Source organism: Danio rerio, chromosome 16, assembly GCF_049306965.1.
Source record: "Danio rerio strain Tuebingen ecotype United States chromosome 16, GRCz12tu, whole genome shotgun sequence".
Taxonomy (NCBI): domain Eukaryota; kingdom Metazoa; phylum Chordata; class Actinopteri; order Cypriniformes; family Danionidae; genus Danio; species Danio rerio.
In genome coordinates, this window is record NC_133191.1 from 21192219 (window position 1) to 21210114 (window position 17896).

General features: G+C 34.2%; 1 protein-coding gene across 13 annotated transcripts in view; it reads right to left on the reverse strand.

The window, feature by feature from the left end:
- Positions 1–1645: 1645 nt before the first annotated feature.
- The window catches only part of hdac9b (histone deacetylase 9b), a 160131-nt gene continuing 143880 nt past the window's right edge, over positions 1646–17896 (reverse strand). For 6 of the 13 annotated variants that reach the window (XM_073924737.1, XM_073924732.1, XM_073924731.1 and 3 more), the window contains 4 exons: positions 16224–16346; positions 14492–14684; positions 12167–12378; positions 1646–4427 (listed from right to left, as the gene is read on the reverse strand). In XM_073924737.1, coding sequence (XP_073780838.1) covers positions 4125–4427; positions 12167–12378; positions 14492–14684; positions 16224–16346 — 831 coding nt within the window. In that variant the 3' untranslated portion in view covers positions 1646–4124. 13 annotated transcript variants of the gene reach the window in all.

Here is a 17896-nt window from a genome sequence, read left to right on the forward strand (position 1 = left end):
TTTATCTCTGCTTGGCTTATTAGAATGTTGTTCCTGGATCAACATAGATGTTAATTAATTGATTGTCCTAATCAATGAAATCAGGTTGGTGATATGCCTGTTTATATTTTTGTAGATATGACTGTTTGTGTATTCTTAAGGCAGTGCTGTATATCAGGATGATAATGCACCAATACACACACAAGACTAGTCATAGCTAGGTTTAATCAACATGAAAATAAAGTTGAACATCTCCCATGGCCTGTGCAGACACAAGATCTGAATATTATTGAGCCGTTTTGGGGTTTTGATTAAGCCCTACACCATACTAATGAATTATTGTTATTTTAAACCAGGCGTTTCAGAATCATTGTCCTACCCATTATTGCTATTTTATATATACAGTTGAAGTCAGAATTATTAGACCCCCCCCCCCCCCCCGAATTATTACACCCATTTATCTTTTTTTTTTTTTTTTTTTTTTTTACAGAATTTCTGCTTAACACATTTCCAATGTGATTTTATTTTTCACATTTCTAATCATAATAGTTTTATTAACTCATTTCCAATAACTGACATTTTATCTTTGCCATGATGACAGTACATAATATTTTATATATATTTTTTAGATATTTATAATAAAGGGTTATCTACGTTAATTAATTTAACAAGGCAGGCTAGGGTAATAAGGCAAGTTATTGTATAACGATGGTTTGTTCGGTAGACTTTCAAAAAATAAATAAATAGCTAACAGTGGCTAATAATTTTGACCTTAATATATATATATATATATATATATATATATATATATATATATATATATATATATATATATATATATATATATATATATATACATATATATATATATATATACATATATATATATATATATATATATATATATATATATATATATATATATATATATATATATACATATATATATATATATATACATATATATATATATATATATATATATATATATATACATATATATATATATATATATATATATATATATACATTTCATAGTATATATGATAATTTACATATATATTATCAGACATACTATGAAATGTCATTGCTCTGTTAAACATCATATGGGAAATATTTACAAAAGACAAATAATTATAATAATAATAATAATAAAACATATATATAATAGCAATAATAAAATACTCAAAATTCAACATATGTTCATAACATTTAATGATTATTTCATTAGATCAAGTAAATGATTAAAAAATATTAATAACTGATTAAAACAAAAGGTGGTCAACTAAAAACTATTTAAATAATCTATTTACAGGAAGCACACTGTTTAGATTGTTTATACAAATAGGGGAATTGTCTGAGCCCCCAGCTAAGCCTACCCTGCATAATTGGTTAAACTTGGCCTAGTCACTTTACCCCAGGTTATATATCACCGTCTTGAGGTTCACTTTATCTTAACAGCTTAGGGAACCTCTCATGTTCACTTCAAAGCCCCGGTTCGAATGCCTTCAAAGTTAAAGACTAAAACCTCTGTATCACCCCAGAATCAGAAGCTGGAATCTGTCTGAGTGTGGGAAATTTTTTTTGGGAGCAGCTGCGTTTTTTTCATTTAATTTTGGAAAATCGATCATTAAATAATCCAGTAAAAAGACCCCACAGGCAAGTACAGCATGGAAAAGAACTTTATTTATATAAAAGGTGATCTGTGACAGACGGGAACAAGTACGGTTACAAACTAAATGTGACAGTCTATCTCTAGCAGACAGTTTGCATTAACATCCAGAACAGTGGAACAGACAACAGGAACGAAACAGGCCAGCTCAGGTTGACTCACAGGCTATTTGTAGACATGGTGATGGCTCACATCAATTAAACATTTTTTTTCATGTTTTTTCAGAGGACTTTGTTAAAAAAAAAACAAATCATTTTACACCAAAAGCCTAAAAAAAAAAAATGACTGGCTAACAAATGGCAGAAAATTTGCTGGAGATATCACAGGAATTGATCTGAGCACTTCGAATTGCAACACCGCCTCAGGCGAGAACAGAACTATTACTTTTTTTTCCTACTCAAAAAACATCAAGCCTGCATGTGGTGGTAAACACATCACGTGGGAATACAGAGGAAATGGTTGGTTTTAAAAGTGACTCCCCCCGCCGTCTCCTCACTCACTTTGTAATTTGCCTCAACAGTAAATCAGAGTCACTGCTGCGCTCTCTGACTTCGGCATGGATTTGTCCTCTCCCAGCATTCCTGCACTCATGAATCACTCTGATTCCTGGCTTCCACCAGGCATTTCCTCTACAACTTTCAAAATTTAGTGAGAAGAGTGCCGCTCGCCATCAGGGGACAGCCTTCGATTCGGCCCACAAAAGAACAAGGAACACAGAATGTCATTTTAGAGCTTTCCAGGTCTTGTTCCAACTGTTAAAGGAACATATCGGATTCAATACAAGTCAAGCTCAATCGACAGCACTTGGCCTACAATGAAACAAAAGCAAAAAAACGAACTTGGCCAAAATGTTCAAATACTCGATTTCAAAACAACATGTTAATGGAAACGTTTTGCAAAAAAATGACAGTTCTGTCATCTTTTACTTACCCTCTAAACCTGAAAGGGTTTTTTTCTTCTGCTGGACAGTAGAGATTTAAAAAAATAATATTGGTATAGCCAAACTGTTAATGGTGACCATTCACATCCACAGTAGCAAAACAAAAGAAATTCAATAGAAGTCAATGGTTATCATGAACTGTTGTTAATATTTTTAAAATATCTTCTTTTGAGCTCAGCAGATGAAAGAAACTCGTGCAGGTTGGGAATAAGTGAGAATAACAATTTTTTGGTTCCCTTAAAGGGATAGTTTACCCAAATGCTGGCTGATGATGCCCATTACCTTTCATAATATGGGTTCCATCAACCATCAACTGAAGAAAGACACTCATAAAGGTTAAAAACCACATGAATGAGAGTAAATTGTGAGGTAAGCAACATTTTTTGGGGTGAACTATCCCTTTAAAGGCTTTTATTAAATAAAATAAAATTGCAACAACTTCACCAATATTGACAGAAAAATGTCATCGGAATCACTTTCACAATTTTTTTTACAGATGTTGTGCAGCAGCACATTAAAACCTGTTAAGATCTTGAGCATTTACAATGCCAGATGCAAAACTGAAATAATAATGAGCGAAAATGTTATTGTGGATGCTAAAATTATGTTAAAGCTATGGATATAGCTGACATTCTTAACCTGAAAGGCCAATGCCTCCAGGATTTAGCTTTTTTTTTTACATGTGAGACCTAAAATTCCTCATTTTATTATTGTGGGGGCTTTTCTCAAAACGTATCTGATTATTTGGTTCAATTTTTGTGTTTTGCCATGAAATTACACAAAATCTTGCTTTCTTCTTTTGTAATCTTAAGAACTATGGGCTCACAAAATCCTGGAGAGACTGAATAGAGCTTTAACATGATTTAAGTGCTTACAAACCTTGCCTGTGTAAAGTTACATCCAAATTTACAACTTCATTGCCATTTTACAACAACGGAACGCCTACAACCCCTCTTAACACGGCCGTAAACATTTGAAAAAAAGTTTTCTTTCTAAACACATAAGTAATGAAAGTGCTTTTCTAAATTATATTTAGAAGTTTAAAAATGTCAGTTGTTAATGTTGAAAAAATATGCAGAAAGTGCTGTCATTTGAGCGGGATTTGTACTAAACTCAAACTATTCCATTCATTCGTTGTGTGAATGTTCTTACTTCCAGACATCAATCACGAGTATTTCTTAACAGACGCAGTTTTTTTTTTTCTTAAATCTCATACCGTAACATATCTTCATAATAACATTCATAATAAAGCAAAGATAAGAACTTCATAGTGCCATGGGAAAAATCACAGAAAGATCCTACGAGAACTTTGAGAGTTGTGGATTCTCAAAGGACAAGTAGAAAGTAGAAAGGATTTCTTAAATTATTATTCCGACTTTGTTTTCTTAGCATTTAAAAGACTCTGTCGGCTAAATTCTTATTCAATTATATACAAAACATACAACGTACAATACAGAGAGATCACTTCACAAGTTCACAAATGAGACCAGTTCCGAAGCTCTGAAAGCAAATGGCTCTGTGCATTATGTTTCTTCATATCATGGCCTGGATCACCATCCTGCCTTTAACCTGGTGAATGTAGGAGCTCTGATTGGCCATTGTCTCGTCATCGCTGGCGCCGGGCTCCTCTTTGACCCGGATAACGCCAGGGTGAGAGTCCAGTGGGATGGTGGGTGAGCGGGAGGTGTTTTGGGGGCTGTGCTTCCGGATTACGCCACCAGAGGGCGAGCTCTCCTCCTGCATGGCATGTTCCTGACAGTCTTCTCCTTCTTCCTCCTCTGACTCCTGCAGGTGGACATTTGGCTGACGGAGCTGCTCGATGGATTTGGAAAGCATCTGTTGGTGAGAGAGAAAGAAACAAAAATATGGATTTACTATTGTTTTGTTGTTGTGTAGTATGGGATCTGCTTTTTGTCCTATTCCCCATGATGCTTTTCTTTGTATATGGCAAGCCATTTTCACATTTAACCAATAAGCCCTACTAGTATCAATTTTCATGTTACTTGTGCTTATTTTTTTAGATAATAGTATCTTTATGGTAGGCCGATTTGACATTTAATAATCCATATTAGTATCTAATTTCTTGTTCATTCGTTCATTCATTCATTCATTCATTCATTCATTTTCTTTTCAGCTTAGTCCCTTTATTATTCAAGGGCCACCACAGTGGAATAACAACTTATCCATCCGTTTTTAGGCAGTGGATGCCCTTCCAGCCGCAACCCATCTCTGGGAAACAACCACATTCACTCATTCACACTCATCTATGGACAATTTAGCCTACCCAATTCACCTGTACCGCATGTCTTTAGGCTGTGGGAAACCCACGCTAATGCAGGAAGAACATGCAAACTTCACAAAGAAACGCCAACTGACCTAGCCGAGGCTCGAACCAGCGACCTTCTTACCTACTGCGCCACTGCATCACCCTACTTTCATGTTACTAGTACTTATTTTTTAGATACTAGTATTCTTTCCATTAAGTTCTAGTATTTATTCATTGTATACTACTGCTTATTCATTAGATACTAGTGCATATTCTTTAGATATAGTGCTTTTAAAAATATACATACTAGTGCTTACACATTAGACACTGTTTTATTATTAGATACTAGTACTCATTCATTAGATACTAGTACCTCTTAAAAATATACTAGTACTTATGTATTAGATACTAGTACTCATTCATTAGATACTAGTATCTATTTAATAGGTACTTGTACTTATTCATTGAGAACTAGTATCTATTTTTATGTTTATTCATTCATTCATTTTTTTTGGCTTAGTCTCTTTATTAATCCAGGGTCTCCACAGCGGAAAGAAAAGCCAACTTATCCAGAACGTTTTTACGCAGTGCATGCCCTTCCAGCCACAACCCATCTCTGGGAAACAACCATACACACTTATTCACACTCATACACTACGGACAATTTAGCCACATATCTTTGGACTGTGGGGCAAACCAAAGCATCCGGAGGAAACCCACGCGAACGCAGGGAGAACATGCAAACTCCACACAGAAACGCCAACTGACCCAGCCGGGGCACAAACCAGCGACCTTCTTGCTGTGAGGCGACAGCACTACCTACTGCGCCACTGCATCGCACTGCACTGCCATTTTTTTAATATTATTATTTTAATAAATAATTTAAAGAAAAATATTCTGTTCATCAAGGCAGGATTTATTAAATGTAAAATAATGTTACTTATAAATAATAAATAATGAACTTATTTATTAAATATTTATTTATTACTTAGTTTCAAATGATTATTTATAAATGTTTGTTCGATCATTATTTATTTTGTTTCTATATTAATTATAATAAAAACAATAATAATTAATTTTAGAGTGATTTCTGCAGGATCATGTGACTCTGAAAACTAGAGTAATTAAGCTGAAAATTCATCTTTAGTATTACAGGGAAAAAATGTTTAAATTAAAAAATAAACTACTTTTAAACAGTTATTTTATACTACAATAACATTTACATTTTTACTGTAGTTTTGATGTAAAAAAAAACATTTTGGTGAGCAGGAGAAGCTTATTTTAAAACATTTAAAAATCATACTGACCAAAACCGGTAATGTGTATTATTTTAAGTATATTTTATTCCCTACAGTCCAGTAACATTCAAAATCCATTCATATTTTATAAAATCATTTTATTAAACTATGTAGTTTTTTAAATATATATTTATCTAATAAAAGAAAAACATTTAGTCTTAATTTGATGTGTAAAATATTTTAAGAAAGGAACATACTTTAAAATAAGTTTAAATCAAATTTATGTTATTCATTTGGAGGATAATGGATACTTCAGATGGTGGATCATTCAGCTGTGGCGACCCCGGATTAATAAAGGGACTAAGCCGAAAAGAAAATGAATGAATGATACATCAGATCTAAAATCTCAGATATTTTGACCCTGAAGTACATTTGTTGTACAAATATATTTTGGTATATGAAGGTTATGATTAAAAATGATTTTATTATTAAAAGATATTTTTTCTTGAGCCTCACTGTTTCAAAAAATATTAAGCACAAATTTTAAATATATATTGTCTCAAAAAAGAAAATTAGCATATGGGTTATGATTAATACATTTGTTGTTTGCTTTTGGCATCTAACAGAGTGTCTGGACCCAGAAACTGTGATACAGTGACGTCAGATCGAATGTTCTGCTAGTGTAATCTGTTCAGTCAATGAGTGAGTAACAACATTTACCAGAATTGGAATAAGAGCCAAAAGGTGAGGAAGATGCAAAGTGTTATAAATATAGCCAGCATCAAGTAAATATATGCGTCTGGAATTAGTCAAATACTTTTAATATCTTCTTCTAAAGCCTGTAAGCGGATGTACAATTACACAGATGCCCTATTTAGCGCAGGTAAAACATTGGGCTATTAAACCAGAAAGCTAATCCCTGATTTCACAGCATTCATGACCTCATTTCCCTCACAATCATCTGTTTACTTATTCCAGCTACAGCAGTTTAGGGTTACAGATTTTGCAAAAGAGAGATATTTTACTTGCTATTAATTACTACGAATAATTAGAAGTCACTTCCATTTATAGGACTTTTATAGCACAATGCAAATTCAGTAGTTTTCCTCTTAATAAAAAATAACATATAATAAATACATAAATAAATACATTTTTGTATGTTTCTGTGCAAAGAGAATGACATTAATTGCAATTCGTTAATATGAGCTGAATCATTGGCAGGCCATCCATGAAGTGATTATTTAGTTGTTGTGAATGATTATTAAAAACTATTTCCAGTCACATTTGGAGGAAACAATCCAATTTAATATAAATATCCCTTTTTTTTCAAAGAATAATAGAATTTCTGAATTAAAATAAAAAGGATCATTATGTCAGTGTGATGCAACTCTACCATTATTTTTAAAATATTTAACAAAATAATAAAATTAATGAAAGTTTTTGGTAGACGTCATAATGTTCTACAATTAGTTTTATAAATCAAGTAATTGAAAACTGAAATTTTGTCTTAACAATTCAGAGTAATGTGGTGCAAACTTATAAATATTAGGGCCGCACAATATATTATTTGAGCATCGTTATCACAATGTGTGCGTCCGCGATAATCACATCACAAGTCAAGAAAGTTTATCATCTGCAAAGTGCTTTAAGGCCTTTTTTTCTTTGTGTGCATTTTAAGAGAGTTTAAAGCATTTTAATAGTGCATAAAGAAGTTTAATAAAGATTATTTTATTGAATAATTTATATGATGAAGACTGAAAACTTTTCCCAGAGATGGGTTGCGGCTGGAAGGGCATTCGCTGTGCAAAAACGTGCTGGATGGTTGGCGGTTCATTCCGCTGTGGCGACCCCAGATTAATAAAGGGACTAAGCCGACAAGAAAATGAATAAATGAATGAAGACTGAAAACCATGAAGCACTGTTTATTTCATAATATTTGTGCCATTGTGTTTATTTATGACTAGTTTGTGTATGTATTTACTAACGTGTATAAAAATTGATTCATACTTCAGTCCTCTACAAAATCATTCAAATGTAATTGAATGACTTTCCAAATAGAGCTATTTACATCATCTGGTGGTGGTGCATTGGGTAGCCTCACAGCTAGAAGGTCACTGGTTTGAGCCTCGGCAGGATCAGTTGGCATTTCTATGTGGAGTTTGCATGTTCTCCCTGTGTTTTTATGGGTTTTCACAATGTGAAATCAAATTTGTGATAAAAACTACTTACTTTGAAAATTATATACATTTTTTCTAAATTCATGAGAAATCAATGTAAATAAGGGGCTTTTGCACATGGTCTAACAGGGTTGTGCTTATTCTCTCAATGAGTTATGGGTGTGTTTTGAGCATAACATGCATTAAACCATCAAAGTCTCATCTCACACCCCCTTTAAGAGTCAGTTGTTTCAGGCCATAGCACATTTGCTATTTACAGTGGCGGACTTGTAAGTGGAAAAACTGAACGTGTCACTAGCAAGACAACAGTTTACCAGTCTGCAGTGCGAGGATAAAGATCAAGCCTCCTCCATTCGGCCACTTTACTTTACTTTACTCTCTACTTTCATGGATAAAGAAACTGTGTTGTACACTCCACTGAAGACATTCATTAGCTTACATATTTAATTTTGTTTGTTAAGCACAAATAATTGTTTCAAAACTATTTCTAAATTCAGCTCTACTTTCCAGCAAACGAATAAATGAACAATAAAAATGAAGTGTGCTCAAAAGATTCAGTTATATCCAAACACAAATCCTATTCTTATGCCCCTATATGTAGAAGATTAGACATTTTGTAAAATTTAAATTTTTTACTTTTTTATATGTAAAGATATTTGTGTATTCAATCGATTTGTAAGCGTTTGAACCCACATAGGCCAATAGCTAACGGGCTCAGCTCTGGACTTTAGACCTGCTTTTAGATGGTCAACGGTATAGTATTTCAGTTCTTAAAACTAGCAACACACCAACGATATGCCTTAATGCTGCGTTCACACCAGATGTGAATGAAGCGTCAAGTGTGAGTGGTTTACATGTTAAGTCAATGCAAAGATGTGAATAAACATCCTGCGTCGTGATATGCGTGAATGAGGCAGCGCAAATGATGCAATTCACTTGAATGAAGCAGAGTGAGTTGAGTGTTTTGCATGAATCGCTCAAGTAGAAAAAATCTGCAGGCATTCGCGACTCTTTAACCAATCAGGAGCTCTCTTTTGCAGGGGCATGTGTATGAGATAGCGCCTGTTGTTGGTGTCCTGGGTGAAAATCTTCTTACCGACACCGGACAGCAGTTTATAAAACTGGCCTCGGCTCAGTGAGAAGAACTGTTAAAAGCTTCCATCTTTCAGGTATAGTTTCTGGAGGAGTTGATGAATTCACAGAGATGCACCTCTGATTGAATCTGGTGGACTCTGCTCTAAAACGAATCAACGCTGTTTATGAGCCTTCCTAAAGCACATAAACACAGTGTATGATAGGGTCCAAAGCTTTCACTGCTAGTTTTGATTAAACATGATTTCCTAATTTTGCATTATTTTAACACAAAACAACAAGTCAGTTTTCATGACCCAGACCAGACTGTTTTCCTCTACTGATTTCTTCTACTGAGGACATAATAATAAATAGGCAAAACAAGTGCTCTCTGGGCACTTTTTATCTTCATGTCTAAAAATTGCACTTGTAACCTTGAATTTCCCAAAGCTCTCACAGCAATAATAAGGCAGATCAATCTGCAGGCTCTTGCTAACAATGGACTCTTTCACAGCGCGAGCCTCCTGTGTCGCTAACCTTGCATGCGCGGCAGAATAATTGCACTTAAACGGATGGCCAGGTCATGGCTGCTGGTGCACAGAAACACAAATATTTCCACAGGGGAACAGAAGTATGTATTCTCTCCACTTTGGTGCCCATTTGAACTTGTCCCTATGCAATTTTGTGGTGTTAGCATGCAACTGATGCCTTAAGCTATGCTAATTCAAGTGCCGCTTTTAAACCCCATACAGGTTTTTCCCTCACATAATAGAGATGGCTTGTCCAACTTTAGTTCCCACGTGAATTGAATGGTAGTTCAAAAAAATTGTGTTTTACGATGACGTTACAATCATCAAGCTTCATCCTTATCTTCCTGTGAAAGTGTTACGGGTGTTTTAGTGCTGTTTTCTTCGAAGCAGAGACTTTTCTTTTAATGCTGTATTTTTTTCATGGTTCGGTTTGTTTTCACAAGGCAGCATTTCAAAGTTCAACAAAATGTATTTTTGCAGGTCACGTGGGAGGGAAACTGCTCTAATTGGTCATAGGTTCTGTTTAGGTTCATGAATTCAGGCTTTATTTGTAGCTGGTAATACATGCACTTTCCTGATTTTTTTTGTAAAAATATAATCATATTTTGACAAAACAAGCAATATAGGCTCGTTGGAAATGAGCATATATTTTTGCAAAACTGGAAAAACGTATTTAAGAATACCTTTGACAATGGTTTCTATGTCAAATGAATGCTAAGTGGCTGTATGACAGCAAGAACCTTTGTTCCTTTTCACACTAATGATATTTACTGGGACACATTATCAATGAATAAATGATTATTTCCATGCAGTTCTTTGCACAACACCAAATAAATACCAAAAAATAACAACCAATATCTGTAATCGAATGTTTGATATTGTGCTTGTGATGCATGTTTTACATTGTACCCATGAAGCATGGTTCTACAAAAAAAGATAAAAGCATTGCAAAATCAAGGTAAAACTATGTGGTCACGGTGCATTTTTCTCTTACGTTTGCTTTTGATTGGGTTTAGGCAAAGCTTTAGGTCAATAGTTTGCTGGTCTAGGTGATCTATACAACAAGTCTTCTTCTTATGGACCTGTACAAGAAGGATGTGTACTTAAATGTCCAATAAAATGGATCCAAAGTGGATTTGTCGAACATGCTACCCATTGCGCCACCACATCGTCAAAAAAAAAAAAAAAAATCATTATGTTTTATAAAAATATAAAGAGGCATCTATTTCCTATGAGCATTGGCTGAAAACAAGTATTAGTCTTGAATAACGAAACCTCCAGCTTGATGGCATTAGGTTTGGACTCCATCTCTGCTTTCATTGGCCAAAGTCCAAGCAAGAAGACATGTGATTTCCATGTAAAGTACATACAAAAAATAAGTGTACTTTATTTTTACAATGGGTTTTCACTCACACTATTGTTTCCTTTGTGCCATCATTAGGGACCACTAAAGTGATGCCGCAGCCTATTGGCATATCAAATACAACATTAAACAAAATAAAAACCTGGATGATGCAGAGTGCTGTGATTTGACTTTGTTGTGTTATGTGTGTTCATGATAATTGGTATGTAGAATGTAGACATAAAAGATATATTGAAAGAGCAATAAATTGTACTTAAAATAATACATATCCCAATTGTAATACTAAAAAGTGAATGTCATTTGCAAAATATTTAATTGATCTTGATATTGAAAAGCTTTGTTTCCAGACAGAACATTAAAAAAATCTGACATTGATGTCTTCAGAAAATCTTTTAGAATTAAATCGAAAGGCATCTTTGACATTTTTGAGGTTTTATTTAGTGAGCCTTTATGCATCCGAATGGGTGGTAAATATACTGCAGCACCCAAAGAATCAGACACTACTGCTTTTTACATAACACACTTCCCATTATAACTTTTGGTCGGCTAAATTGCTTTCTAACCACAACTGAACCACCACAGAGTTCTCAGTAGGGCTAAAACCACCTCAATTCGGTCTGGTAGGGATCCATTTGTAATTCCTGTGTTCATGTGCTCAGAAATAAAGGTACAAAAGCTGTCAATAGGCACACATTTGCACTCTTTAGATACTAATATATTCTTTTAAAGTACCAAAAATGGAGGGTTTTAGAAAAGGTCTTGCCTCAGTGACAACCCTCTCTTAAGAGTATATTTCAAAACATCCCAAACTAAAAGAAAAAGTATGCCAAGTTCTAAAAAAAAGGTCATATGTCTAAACTATGTTCCTCCATGAACAGGTTTTGACACCCCCTGCCCCAGTACCATTGACAGTAGTTTAAATGGTTTTACCTTGTTGATGTGGACCTGTTGCTGGTACTGTTTCTGCTTCTCCAAGAAGTTCTGATGTTGCTGCTGAATCACAAGTTGAGCTAATGTGCTCTGGGGCAGCGGAGCCGACTGGGTGCGATTCAGGGGCCGGTGACGAGGCAGTTTGGGTCGGGTGCTGCTTGGAGAGTTTTCCATCATGGCCAGCGGAGAGGGTGGATGCACAGGACTTTGACCTATATAAAAACATATAGATCAGGTATAGATTAACACCCTGTGTGATGTCAAAAAGAAATGATTACACTAAATGAAGAAGTTGTTTGAATTGTCTTGTCCACTTTTGATGAGTTGTAGAAGTAGTTGAAAACTCATTCAAATTTAAATGGTTTGTGGTCAAATGCATCCAGACAGCCACAAAAGACCACCTACTCACTGAAAACATGTGTTAATCCACTTGGAAATAGGGCCCTAGAGGTGCGACTATGCTCAAGTTGTTAACAAATCATACTTTGAGTATGTTCTTTTCAAAGAATTGGTTAATCCAGTCTTACAATTATTTGAATCGTTTGTTTAAATATGTTACTGCAATAGATCACATTGGTCTACCATTTAATGGCAATGTAAGCTGCCTAGTTTTAAAAATTATTTCGAATTTTCAGCCTTCAGCCTTAAGAACTCATATCCCAAACTGCAGAAATCAAGACAAGTCAACTACTTATTTCTGTAATGGTTTATACAATGTTGATTGTGTCAAAGCGCAGCTTTCCACGAGTAAACAGAACAAAAACCTAATAATAAACATAGTATGCTCATCATACAAAGCATATAACTTCAGAATACTTGCTTTTTTTAAGCTTAAGGCATATAGTTCCTATTTTTTTATTTTATTTGAGAATAAAGAAAGTAAATTGCCTGGAACAAGCAATGGCAGAATATCCTTTTTTTTTTTTTTTTTTTTTAATTGATATTGTGTCAATTGTGATTGGTCTACTGCTTGCAGTGCATTTTGGAAACTATGGACATTACCATTTTCAACAGGATGCTTCTTTTTAGACAGTAAGGAATATGTTCAAGACATTGTATTTCACTTGTATCTGTGATCATTTAATATACATTCTGCAATAATCTGCAGTTCACATTATTTTGTGTAAGCTTTTACTACAAATAAATGTGTTTGTTGGAAAACTTTTATTAATTATAATTTGGCAGTTCAAAACGGCCAAACTTACACAGATATTCTTACAGATACAAGTCTCTGCGAAATCAAAATGTACAATATTTATGTTGTGTGTGCTTGTTTATGCTAAACAAAGGTAAACAATTAATCCAAGCAAGTTAAAACACTAAAAAAAAATTTTTTAAAAAAGTTAATCTTCAACGAAAGTCTGAGCATTTGGTTTTGGTGTTTGGAGTGGTTGCTTATACTGTTGACATGAGTGTTATGGCTTCAGCCACTATATTCTTAACCATGTCTTCTTGATGTGCTTGATGTGAATGATGCACAAACAGAAAGCCCTTCACTCTACTCAATATTCCCTTTTAGTCTAAAGTGCATCAACATACTGAAATGAGTCTCAGAAACTTTGTGTAGACTTTAAAAACAGAGGTTCCAAAAAGAGGGTTTTTGCAGTGATACTGTAGAATAGTGGTCTCAAACTCAATTCCTGGAGGGCCACATCTCTGCATAATTTAGCTTCAACCACCAATCCAGCTCACACCTGCTTAATAGTCACTGGTAGTCTTAAACACCTTGATCAGTTGGATCAGCTGTTTGATTAGTGCTGCAGTTCTTACTCATTTTGCTAGCCTATAGGTTAAATTTTGGCACTCAAGTAACCAAAATGTAACAAGAGAATACGGTCATTTTTCAAAATAAAAGATTTTTCAAAATAAATGATCGTTCGGGCTCAGATAATAAATAAAACGGAAACAAATGATGATTTTTTTGTGCGGCCCAGTACCAATTGGTCCATAGACCTGCGTCAATTGAATTGATTTTTATCTGCTGATGAAGCAATGCAGTAAAGTAAACATTCTATGCACAGTGCTTTGATTGTAGGCTTTAGAGAACAGCCAATGCTGATCACAATGGTGTTATCGCGAGCATCAAATTATTAAAACTGTATTAATTTTTTCTTTCATTACTCAGTGATTCCTCCGTGTACCACTATAAGTAAGCTCGCGTACCACTAGCTGTAGACGTACCATAGTTTGAGAACCACTGCTATAGAAGAAGCATTCCCCAAAGAAACTTTCAGTAATTGCTTTTTAAAATATCATCTATTTCTAAGTCTTTAAGAAGTATTCTGGTTAGAATCCTAAATGTATTATAGGCTATGATGATCTCACCAGAAGAAAGGATCTTTTGGTGCCGGAGTTGTTCCTTCTGGAGGAGGTGCTGCAGGAGAGCTTGGTGGCTGCTGCTCACTTTGGTCTCCATAACAGACAATGGAACTGGACCCAGAAGTTGGGTTGGCAATCCTTGAATGACCGCTGATACGGCACCATTATCCACATGCTTCTCCTGAAGACCTAAAGCAGCCTGACAAAAGACAGAGAGAACATTGACTACCTGCAAAACTGCTCAATATACTAACTCAACCAACACAATCTCACTGCAATTCATAACTTTTTGATTTAATGGCTCATTCACTGTAAAACCCAATAAGTTAAGGCAACTCAAACCATTTGAGGAAACCGATTACAACAAATTAGTTAAGCTCAAAAACTAATCCTATATCAGTACTGTGAACTTAATCTATTTGAGTAAAGGAAGCAATCTGAGCACAGTTAAGCACAGTTAAACCTCATAAATGAAGAGAACTCAAACCAACTGAGTACTGTTAAACCCAATAAGTTAAGGCAACTCATACCAATTGAGGAAATTGATTGCTGCAAACTACTTGAGTAAAAAAAACAATTCTATATGAGTACTGTGAACTTTATTTAAGTTGAAGTATTGAGGTATTTAATTAACTCATTACCTTCAAGAGTAGAATTAACTTTCAGTAGATTTTGAGCTACCTACACCCATTTCAGTTGATAAAGTTGACTGTTGGGTTTTACAGTGTATGAATAAACATTAAGATTAAACATTATTTGGAGTTCTGCTTGATTGTTCTAGTTTGGCTGGTCTTTAAACAGCAGTAATGGATGAGGTGACTGGGGAGGACTGGAGTGCAACCGACACCAGACACTTAAGCACAATATTTATCTAAGGCCTATAAAATCCCCCAAAGTCAAAGGCCAGAACCCTGAGGCTACACATATCATCCAGTCAGCCAGTGATGGCTAGTCTTTCAACAGTCAAAGCAATATACAGCTGAGCCAAGGCCATAAACTACATTTCCCCTCATTTATCAGAGTAAACATCCACATTAAGGTCATTACAATTAAAGCAGTATTGGTGAGTCTATATTTGGGAGTTTAAAAGATAAATAAATTGGAGGAAAAAAAATTAAGTTGTGTTTACACTAAACACGACACAAGTAAATCATATGAAAAGTATTACATGTTTAAAAAGTATTATTATACAACACTAACAAATGATAATAGTAAAACATTTTTGTGCTACTCTCTTTAAAATATAAAAAATAAAGTGCAGTAACACTAGAATATTCTATAATAAAAATTATAGCTATTTCATAGTATACTTGAAAATACAAAACAAATATTTTAACTATTTATTAATGATTTTTTTACAACATTAAAACTTTCATCATTTCTAAACCTAAAAATCTTTTTTTTTTTTTTTTTTTTTTTGGCAATCGCTGGTAACTAAATAGTGTGTGCATTGCCATTTAAAGTGAACTATCACAGTTTCATATTTAGCTGTGAAACTGCCAGCGCATAACAATAACATCTTTGCATATCTATCATGCATAATCGCAGTTGGTTGACCTAAAATAGAAACATGACTGTCAACTCTGTCGTTATGCAAATGCAAAGTCTAAATTTATTTTCTAAGCCTATACTTATTTCAGTCTAGTATGCGCATCTGCGTTCTATTTGTGTGCATCCCTATATGTATATCTATATATGAAGTTCTATGAAAGAAGATTCATGTCGTTTCTTGACTTACACTGATGGGAGAAGAGGCAGCCGAGAAACCCAGAGAGATATTGGGCAGCGATGGAGACGTATAGAGATTTAACATAGACACTGAGCTTTCAGGCCCTAATAACCTCGACTGTGACGGCCACCGCTGTGATGGAAAAAGAGAGAGAGAGAAAGAGAGAAAGAAAGGGAGGAAGGGCAGAGAAAAAGAGAGATATTTTGAAATCCCACTATGGACCATTGGAAAGAGCAACAGCACCAGAACAATAAACTTTAATGTACTAAAACGAATGACGGTTTTGTTCCTGCCAGAGCGGAGCAGTATGAGCTCAACTGGAGGACACCAAGCCAAGGCCACAGAAATGGAAAAAAAGCCCACAAATCCAGACCTGTTTCCCAGTTGATATCAAAATGAGGAGTTTTTTTTATCAGTAGGAGCAATTTATTAATCCTTCAAGTTGAACACAAATTAATTGTGAATTAAAAAAGAGGGTAACACTTTACAATAAGGGTGCATTAGTTAACATTAGTTAATGCATTAGTTAACATGAACTAACAATGAATAACGCATTTATTAAGCATTACCTAACCTTTGTTAATGTTAACTAAACATTTATTCATGTGTTAGCTAATGCATTAGTAAACATGATCTAACAGTAATTAAGGACTTTGTTCAGCATTACTTAATCTTTGTTAATGTTTATTTACACATTATCTAATGCATCTCTTTACATGAACAGCTTAATTAGTTCATGTTTACTCACTCATACACTAACACATTTGTTAATGTATTAGATCACTTGATCTTATAATGAACAACACATTTATAAAGCAATACTGAATCCTTGCTCATGAAAACTTCCAATAGTTAACGCGTTAGTTAACATGAACAACATGTTAGCATAATTGGTAAAGCTTTTAATAAGTGCATAGTTCCTGATCAATGTCAGGGACAAAGGAGGACTCTTTTGGAGTGTATTACATCAGAACCTCAGCTTTAACTGTTATTCATGTTTGCTAGCACTTTACTAACATGATTTATCATTAACAAAGCATTTATTCATAGAATTATGATCCTTATTGTAAAGTGTACACTATTTCAACATTACCTAATGCTTAAGTAACGTTAATTAACACTTTACTAACATGACTTATCATTAACAAAGCATTTATTAATAGAATTATGATGCTTATTGTAAAGTGTACACTATTTCAACATTACCTAATGCACCCTTATTGTAAAGTGTTACCAAAAAGAGTTTACATAAGGTGGTTTTTCAGACAATTTAAAAAGGGAATTTTTTCCACAAAACCTCAACTGAAATTAACCTTTCTTGACACATTTTACAGGTCATTTGGTTTATGTACAGTAAAAAATACATAATCATCATTTAGATGGTTAGATATTTTTCCTGATAGATATTCAGCCATATAAATACAGAGAAAAAAATCACAAATATACACTCCAAATACTCTACAGAAGGAATGAGGAGAAAAGCCTGATTAATAAAATGGTTACTGTATAACAATGCCATAAAAGTAGGCCCACACGGAATCTGCGCGTGCAGATTTCCGCTGATTTTTAGCCGATCATTGAATCTGTTTATTTACTTGTGAAAATGTGTGTAAATTTATATTTATTCGGTTTTTAAATTATTTTAGTAATATTATTGACTAATATGAAAATGTTAATATAAT